The sequence below is a fragment of the Medicago sativa genome, chromosome 5 (assembly GCF_051527215.1).
Source record: "Medicago sativa cultivar Bolivia chromosome 5, Bolivia_mono, whole genome shotgun sequence".
Lineage (NCBI taxonomy): Eukaryota > Viridiplantae > Streptophyta > Magnoliopsida > Fabales > Fabaceae > Medicago > Medicago sativa.
In genome coordinates this window covers 73,770,111-73,779,588 of record NC_140753.1, presented here as the reverse complement: position 1 = coordinate 73,779,588, position 9,478 = coordinate 73,770,111, and the positions used below count along the sequence as shown (strand labels likewise).

Below are 9,478 nucleotides of genomic sequence, written 5' to 3'. Positions count from 1 at the left end.
ACCCGTACGTCATAGGCTACATTATCTCTCGTTGTAGCAAACGGATTTTTCATATTTTCTTTTCTTTTTCTTTCTTTATCTATGAGCATGTTACTCATTTCAATTTTTTTTTTCTTCATTTCCATTTCTCTGCGATTTTTTTAATAATTCACTGTGAGCATATTACTCACAAGCTAGATTTCAAATTTTTCTTTCAAATCATTGCTATAAATATATATATCAATTGCGCTGTTAACTTCCCTCCAACATTTATACTAACCTCAACATACTTATTAAGATAAAAGAGATTTTTAAATACACTAATTTATTCTATTTCAAATGTATTATTCATAAGGCATAATGATCATGCTATAATTTTGCCAACATATTCTAGTAATTCCAAAATCACACATAAGCAATCTAATGGTATAATTTAATACCCAAAGGTGGGTTTTCTAACTAAAGGAACTTACACTTTAGTTTCTTTTGAGTCTATATTCATTAACAGTTCAATCCGAGCATCGTACCGAAAATTTGCAGCTTGGATGTTCTAACCACATTAGTGCAGATTTTAATTCAGCAACTCAAACTTCTAACTCAGTTTTCTCAGACATAGAGTATCGAAATTAAGTTCTTCCAAAGCCAATTTCGTGTTAAAATTTGTCTATTTTCCAATGGTTCAATTCCCACTCAAAAACGATGCTTGTACATGCATTTACGACAATTTTTCTGACAGCAGGTCTATACGAAATTAAATGGTTAAATTTCCCTTTTTCTCAATTTTTAACATAATCCCACTACCATTAACTTTGATTTCCACTTCAGCCCAATAACAACAATATTAAGAACACCTCAACATAGTGATCATTAATTTCCCAAATTCATAGTTAACAATTCCCATTTAAAGCATAACACTAAATTCATCGCCTTAAACAACAATTTCAACTCCGTACAATCAAATTCAAACCTAAAGGAAGAAACTCACCTCAGCTGGTTCTGAATTCTTCTAGCAGTTTATGCATCAATTTGAGCTTCAAACCAATAACCAAACCCTAACTTCAATCATGCTTATGTCTTCCACCTCTTGCTTCAAAACGCCAAACCAACCAAAACAGTTTCATGACATACACATATAAAGCCACTTATTGGGCTAAAATGAAACCTCCCAAACTTCTAATGAAGATGATGGCTCGGCAGAGGAGAGAAAGGGGAGAAAGTGAGGTTCAAAGTTTATCTAGGGTGCCAAACACATCAAGGGTGGTGTTGGTTTGATTACAAGTAGCATTTATTGAGTTTTTAGAAAAATTATGATGAAGATTGGGTGAGGGAAGTGAGGACCGAGGGAGAGAAAGTGAGGAGAGATATTTGTGAGGGAAGTGTGTGGAAAATTCCATAATTTTCCCATAAAAAAAAATATTTGACCACCAAAATGTCTAAATTGCCCTTTGGCTTAAAAAATATCTTGGAGATATTACATTCTACCCCCCTTAAAAAAAAATTTCGTCCTCGAAATTTTAGAAATTTATTTGCTAATAAGCATAAACAATTTCTCCATAATTTCAACTTTAGATTCCAACATACGTCCATTACGAACTGATTCTTTCTGACTGACTAATTTTAAACTGCATAGGTACCAGCCACCATGCTTCCGCTGCGCCACTCTGATTTATTTCTTCACACCTTACATCATACTCCTTATATTGCGTCTTCTGTTAAGGTTTCATTCATCTTTCAGACATTTGTTCTAACTGTCATATACTAGTCTGAGTTGATCAGGCTCAGCCAGACATGACATTTGGAATAAATATTTGGAACCCAATAGTCACACTACATCTTATTGAATTCCATTGACCCAAGGCACGATCTGAATCGACCTGCTCTGATACCAACTTTGTCACGACCCAAAAACAATCATCGTGACCGGCGCACGAACTAGATCATTCTAGCCCGGCAAGCCTATTAATCAAACTTGACAACTATAATAAATAAATAAAAATTCCAATTTGAATTTCATTTAAAAAAATATTCACGGAAATTTCGACAGAGTTTCCCCTGTAATTTCAACATTTCCAAGATGTAAATCCTGTTTTAAAAACCTGTTCTATCAACCAGAACCTCCAAATAACATTTTATTTTTCATACTACTTATACAACTCAAATTAAAACATCCTATACATCCAAATAGTTGCAGATACATCAATTGATACTAGGTTATACATAAATAAAAGAGTCGGCCATCATTCACTTAATAATCACCTTAAGGTTACAATCAACCTTAGTTACAACTCAACTTATAGAATCCAAAAGTTAAGATACTTAATTACAATTACAATTCACATCAATACTAACTATATTCTCCGATCCTATTTCAACCTCAATGATATTGATTCAAAATTCGATTTGAAATCATAAAAAAAACTTCAAAGGAAAAAAAATTAACTAAAGGCATCAACACCATAATAATTCCAAAAGTTCTTACTTGATCTAGAACATCATCAGCAACACTAAGACAATCATTCAAGGCAATAAAATAAATCAATCGACTCATAGTATAACATTTCAAAGTCTAAGTCCTAATTTTGATCATCATCCCTTAATCTCTAATCCTTCTCACTATTTAAATATCTTTAGTCACAAATCATATCCACGCTATTTGATCACATCAAATCTTTAGACTTAAACCTTAATAAGAATTTTACATGGTCTTATGCATATAAATTCTATCTTATCGAGGAATTAACATAAATTTAGTACGCTATTCCTCATTTCCAACTATTGGTAAAGTGCCCCTGAAATATTTCTTCGTAGCTAACTCATTCTAAACATAATTTTCATGTTAATATGTGTATGCTATGTTAGTATTCATGTTGGAGGGTCCTTAGAATTTTTCCTTAGTTCCATAATTTTATTTTTTTGTTCTCTTTCAAATATTATTCGAATAATTCTTGACTTAAAATTTCATATCATTAATTATATATTTCATTTGTTACTATGAGCCGTACCTCATAGGCTACATTATCTCTCGTTGTAGCAAACGGATTACTATGACCCGTACGTCATAGGCTACATTATCTCTCGTTGTAGCAAACGGTTTACTATGACCCGTACGTCATAGGCTACATTATCTCTCGTTGTAGCAAACGGATTACTATGACCCGTACGTCATAGGCTACATTATCTCTCGTTGTAGCAAACGGTTTACTATGACCCGTACGTCATAGGCTACATTATCTCTCGTTGTAGCAAACGGATTACTATGACCCGTACGTCATAGGCTACATTATCTCTCGTTGTAGCAAACGGTTTACTATGACCCGTACGTCATAGGCTACATTATCTCTCGTTGTAGCAAACGGATTTTTCATATTTTCTTTTCTTTTTCTTTCTTTATCTATGAGCATGTTACTCATTTCAATTTTTTTTTTCTTCATTTCCATTTCTCTGCGATTTTTTTAATAATTCACTGTGAGCATATTACTCACAAGCTAGATTTCAAATTTTTCTTTCAAATCATTGCTATAAATATATATATCAATTGCGCTGTTAACTTCCCTCCAACATTTATACTAACCTCAACATACTTATTAAGATAAAAGAGATTTTTAAATACACTAATTTATTCTATTTCAAATGTATTATTCATAAGGCATAATGATCATGCTATAATTTTGCCAACATATTCTAGTAATTCCAAAATCACACATAAGCAATCTAATGGTATAATTTAATACCCAAAGGTGGGTTTTCTAACTAAAGGAACTTACACTTTAGTTTCTTTTGAGTCTATATTCATTAACAGTTCAATCCGAGCATCGTACCGAAAATTTGCAGCTTGGATGTTCTAACCACATTAGTGCAGATTTTAATTCAGCAACTCAAACTTCTAACTCAGTTTTCTCAGACATAGAGTATCGAAATTAAGTTCTTCCAAAGCCAATTTCGTGTTAAAATTTGTCTATTTTCCAATGGTTCAATTCCCACTCAAAAACGATGCTTGTACATGCATTTACGACAATTTTTCTGACAGCAGGTCTATACGAAATTAAATGGTTAAATTTCCCTTTTTCTCAATTTTTAACATAATCCCACTACCATTAACTTTGATTTCCACTTCAGCCCAATAACAACAATATTAAGAACACCTCAACATAGTGATCATTAATTTCCCAAATTCATAGTTAACAATTCCCATTTAAAGCATAACACTAAATTCATCGCCTTAAACAACAATTTCAACTCCGTACAATCAAATTCAAACCTAAAGGAAGAAACTCACCTCAGCTGGTTCTGAATTCTTCTAGCAGTTTATGCATCAATTTGAGCTTCAAACCAATAACCAAACCCTAACTTCAATCATGCTTATGTCTTCCACCTCTTGCTTCAAAACGCCAAACCAACCAAAACAGTTTCATGACATACACATATAAAGCCACTTATTGGGCTAAAATGAAACCTCCCAAACTTCTAATGAAGATGATGGCTCGGCAGAGGAGAGAAAGGGGAGAAAGTGAGGTTCAAAGTTTATCTAGGGTGCCAAACACATCAAGGGTGGTGTTGGTTTGATTACAAGTAGCATTTATTGAGTTTTTAGAAAAATTATGATGAAGATTGGGTGAGGGAAGTGAGGACCGAGGGAGAGAAAGTGAGGAGAGATATTTGTGAGGGAAGTGTGTGGAAAATTCCATAATTTTCCCATAAAAAAAAATATTTGACCACCAAAATGTCTAAATTGCCCTTTGGCTTAAAAAATATCTTGGAGATATTACATAGAACATACTAATAGACCATGATAGATTTTTATGTTTTTGACAAAGAATATAATATAATGACTTTTTTTTTTTTAAAATGGATACAGTTAAGCATGCTATAGGTGCGCCTTGAATATTTCTTTACACTTGCAAAACTTTGTATATAACATATTCAACCTACATCATCACCACATAACACGAACTGAGCGAAGCAGCGGACAAAAAGGTACGACTACTGCTTGCTTATTGCTTTCTCTATTGTCATTTTTTTAGGTTTTCTAATCAAAACCTTTTTTATGTTTGTTTCAAATATGATATTTAGGGTGATGAAATGATGCGCTAATCCAATACCTTTCGAAAGATTTACATCCAACTCATTTGAAACCCTAATGAGACTCAAACCTTATAATAGTGAAAATAACAATTATATACTTCATCTCGTCACTATTATATGCATTTATTGTTTAGATTTATTAAATAATTGATGTTAGGATTTTTGTTTATAATATGATCAGAGGGAGTAGCTCAATCACCATGTTTCACCAAACGAAAGTTATTACCATCGCATTTTCCCTTTTCTTATTTGCAAGAGGGAAAAAAATACAAGGCTTCATTAAGTTTTTGAAAACATTTCCCCTTTTCCATTTTCTTATTTATGGTTGTTTGTAACGGATTTTAAATAAGTTATCAAAAATAATTTTCTAGAGAAACTTTTCAAATCAGCTTATCATTTGAAGCAGTTTTTGGATTTTTTTTTCTTCAAATTCTTTTTATTTTTTAGATATGCAACAAACGCATAAAACTTCCAAAAACGATAATTTTATTGTAAAAAGTGGTTTTTTCGCAAAAAAAGAAGTAGGCTGTATATTAAAATCTACATTGTTTTCAAAGATTTGTAATCTTGTAGTAAAAGTTATAGAAAATTCCTGTTAGTCTTTGATAGTAGAAAATAAAAACAATTATTATTCCTCAAACCAAACAGACAGTTCTTGTTAGTTTGCATTTTTGGAATGTTTGTTCGCTTTCAAACGGTAAGTGCTGATTAAATTGTGTTACCAAGCTTGTCGATTTTCTCACAGGCTAGATGGAAGGAGGTGGTGAAAATGAAAGGAAAACTTCTCCTAAGAAAAGAAAGACAACGAATACAGGTATTGAATGTCATCATCTTCAATAGTGTCACTGTTCTTTGATACTGGTAATGTCTTCCTACTTAGCCTCTGTAATATGTAAATCAAAGGCTTACATTACCATAAATGAATACAATGAACATAGATGAATTAAGCGTAGGATTATAAATGACAATCTTAAAGAGAGTTGGGGTATCACTTACAGTAGAAAAGATGGTGCAAATTAGGCTTAGGTGGTTTCTGTATGTAGAGAGAAGACCGGTAGATTCTATCGTAAGGATAGTAGTTCAGATGGAGGATAGTTAGATCACTAAAGGTAGAAGGAAGACCTAAAAAACTATAAGAGAAACTATTAAGAAAGATCTAGAGATTAACGAGCTAGATAGAAATATTGTATATGAATATGATAGAACATTTTGACGTCGTTTGATCCATGTAAGCGACCCTACTTACTTGGAATAAGGCTTGGTTGTTGTTATTGTTGTCGTAAACATATATGAATGATTTCAAATACAATTGTATAGGTTTCTTTTGGTATCCAAGTCAGGTTCATGAACTTGTGACAGTGAGAGATACTTCAATTAGGTTCATGAACATCAAAATATATTCTCCTAAACTGCATGGATAAGCATTAGTATCATGTACATTGTCTCGCTGCACTGTAGCATGTCTCTTAATTGTTTTACCTCTCCAAGTTTTCAGCTAATTCACTGCATGATACTTTATTTCTCTTTTCATTTATGAACATTAGCTGCTGCTCTACCTGAAACTGTCAACACTGTGGATAGTCAGGCTGCGCGATTCAAATGGACAATTGACAGATTTTCTCGGCGCATTATGAAAAATCTCTATTCAGATGTATTTAAAGCTGGGGATTATAATTGGTACATTCTCTGAAACAGTTCATGGTGGTCAGCCTGTCGGAGTTGTTATATTAGTTACAATGTGCATTTTATCTTCAGTGATATCGTCTGATGTTTTTTTTCCACTCTGAGCAGGCGTGTACTTATTTACCCCAAAGGGAACAATGTGAACTGTTTGTCCCTTTATTTGGATGTTGCAGATGCAGTTACTTTGCCATATGGTTGGAGCAGACATGCACAGTTTAGCATTGGATTAATTGATCAAATCAATAATTACACTGTGAGAAAAGGTAGCCTATTCATTTTGTTCCTTACAGTTTTTTTTTTTTTGAACAAGCCAATTGTTCCTTACAGTTGTTAATAAATGAAGTACCATACATCTATGTTGAAAAGAGAAATGATGGAATTAGGTGTGTTATTTTTGTAACTTTATTTGCACTATGTAGAGACACAGCACCAGTTCAACGCACGAGAAAGTGATTGGGGTTTCACATCCTTCATGCCTCTTCATGATTTGTCTGATCCTGCAAAAGGGTATCTTGTGAATGATACTCTTATAGTTGATGTTGATGTTAAAGTAACGCGCAATGTGGATGAGAAAGACACGGCTGAGAATTTAAGGGTAAGTAGATATTCTTATGTATTTTAAGGCCTAAAATAAATCAAGCCAGGTAGCAACCTGATGTAAGTTTTAAGTTTAACTTCTAAACAAAGTCAGTGGACTATTTTGTTATATGATAGAAATTTGGCTATTGCAATCAACCTGATGACTGTTCTTGACCAAAACTATGTTATTTTCCCAAGGTTATCAAAATCGGGACTTTACTTCAAGTCGAAAGGGAGTAGCAAAATCGGGACTCGTAAAATCGCAATCAAAATCGAAGGATTTTACTCAAGGACTTTTGTAGAATCGATATAGGATAGCAAAGTCGGGACTCGTAAAATCGCAATCAAAATCGAGGATTCTACCAAAAAAAATGTTAAATACATGTTATAAATTGCATATAGTCATAAATGACTAAAGTTCAAAGTCCATAAAATACATATACATAAATGACTCAAAGCCTAGATGCAAATATTCTTTATAGTAGTCATAATAATGGTAAATAATCTAGACAAAATACTTAAAGGCAAATCCTAAATGCCTGACAAATTGATGGATAGGAAGGAGGCAATCTAGTTAGGTTTAGTTCATTTTGAACTAGATGAAAAATGAACAATCCCGTGTAACTATTGAGGAAGTGTGGGGGAAGTGAAAGAATGAAAATTTTTGGCCTTTTGGGTATTTATATAACCGGGTCATGGATTCAAATCGGGTCAATTTACGAACCGGGTCAAAAATTGACCCTTATCAAAAAATGAACAAAATCCTTCAAAATCCATCAAAATCCTGCAATTTTGAACGGATTTCACGATTTTATATGATTTTGTGCGATTTTGATAGGATTTTGCCTGTTTTTGGGACTTTGCTATGGATTTGAGTCGTTGAAGCTACGCAAAGTCGCAAAAACCAGGATTTTGGGACTTAAGTCGCGTTTTTGATAACAATGTATTTTCCCTCCCAAATTTGAACTCTGCCCAAACCACTAAGTTTTTAGATAATTTCACAATCTGGAAGACTAATTCCGCTAGTGTATTTTAACAAATTCTAACATTTAGGGGGGAAGATTGAGAAACTGTCAATTTTTTATTTTGTTCTCATGAGAAGTTCCTTATGACTATTTCTGTTGTACTATCTCTGTGGATTTAATTTATTCGGGAAAATCTGAACTGAATATGAACAACTGGGGTTATGCAGAAGAGATTGAAGAAGGACCAGGAAGAAAAAAACCACAAAAATAAAGAGTCATTGAAGGAGCAAAACAAAGCCAACACTTCAAAGTTTGTCAGCAAAGACTTTGAAGAAATTGATGCTATGATAGATGTAGATGCTGTTGCTGCAATTGACAGAGTTTTATCAGAGGGGATTACTCTTTCCTTAAAATCTCAGCATTCTGTACAAGGACAAGAAGCCTCTGAGCAACTTCTTCAGGAGTTGAGGGATATCGCCTTTAAAGAGGACTTGGTTGAAAAATTTAAACAAGGTCTTTCTCCAAAAGATAACTTCAACGCAGTCAAAGAAAAAATTGACGCTAATGCTGACGTGTTTTCCTCTCACCAATTAGAACAAGTCGGTGTTGTTGTTAACCTTCTCAACAACATTGTGAGGATGTTTGAGAAACTCGAAAATTTGAAAAAAGAGCAAGATTCGGCTAAGAAGAGCACTGACCAAAATAATGAAGCATTGAAGGAAACAAGACAGAAAATATTGACCACAAAGACTTCTTTCACAGACCAACAAACACAACTTAACTCTCTTGACGTTCAGATTGCTGATCTTAAAGCCAGGCTTGAAAAACTACAAGGTGACAGGGACAAATTTGTTGAGATTCAAGATCAAGAGAAAGATAAGATCACATCTTTGAACAAAGAAGTCAAGTCAATTTTCCATCGCCTCGTTGATGATCAAGTCAAATTGAAAACCGTTGAAGGTCAAATTCCGGAGGCTCAAACTGAATTAGAAAGTCATGAGAAGCTCTATCGAATCTTCAAGGCAACCCCTCCATTTTGATTTATGTCTTTGCTTTCCTTTTTGTCCACAACATTTTATTTCAACGCCAAATTTAGCCTTCTAACTTTCTATTTAAATAATATTATGAATACTTTGGCACAAGTTTATTCTAAGTATCGACCTTTTATTCAGATTTGGTAGGCGTTGTTA

The 9,478-nt window shown here is 33.4% G+C and overlaps 1 protein-coding gene across 2 annotated transcripts; it reads left to right on the top strand.

The window, feature by feature from the left end:
• Positions 1–4,854: 4,854 nt before the first annotated feature.
• On the top strand, positions 4,855–9,459 carry LOC146924869 (uncharacterized). 2 transcript variants are annotated; one of them, XM_085709815.1, is made up of 6 exons: positions 4,855–4,953; positions 5,807–5,875; positions 6,606–6,738; positions 6,853–7,007; positions 7,164–7,339; positions 8,516–9,459. In XM_085709815.1, exons 2-6 carry the CDS (start codon positions 5,812–5,814, stop codon positions 9,326–9,328), a joined length of 1,341 nt encoding a protein of 446 aa, XP_085565941.1. In that variant the 5' UTR covers positions 4,855–4,953; positions 5,807–5,811; the 3' UTR covers positions 9,329–9,459. The 2 variants fall into 2 exon arrangements, with proteins under 2 accessions (XP_085565941.1, XP_085565940.1); XM_085709814.1 differs by lacking the exon at positions 4,855–4,953 and having other exon boundaries at positions 5,533–5,875.
• Positions 9,460–9,478: the final 19 nt, after the last annotated feature.

Excerpts from the sequence above, each read along its gene's own strand:
- LOC146924869 (XM_085709815.1), top strand. The coding sequence starts at position 5,812 with ATGGAAGGAGGTGGTGAAAATGAAAGGAAAACTTCTCCTAAGAAAAGA. Across the intron at positions 7,008-7,163 it reads TAATTACACTGTGAGAAAAG|AGACACAGCACCAGTTCAAC; the intron begins GTAGCCTATTCA and ends TGCACTATGTAG. Across the intron at positions 7,340-8,515 it reads ACACGGCTGAGAATTTAAGG|AAGAGATTGAAGAAGGACCA; the intron begins GTAAGTAGATAT and ends GGGGTTATGCAG.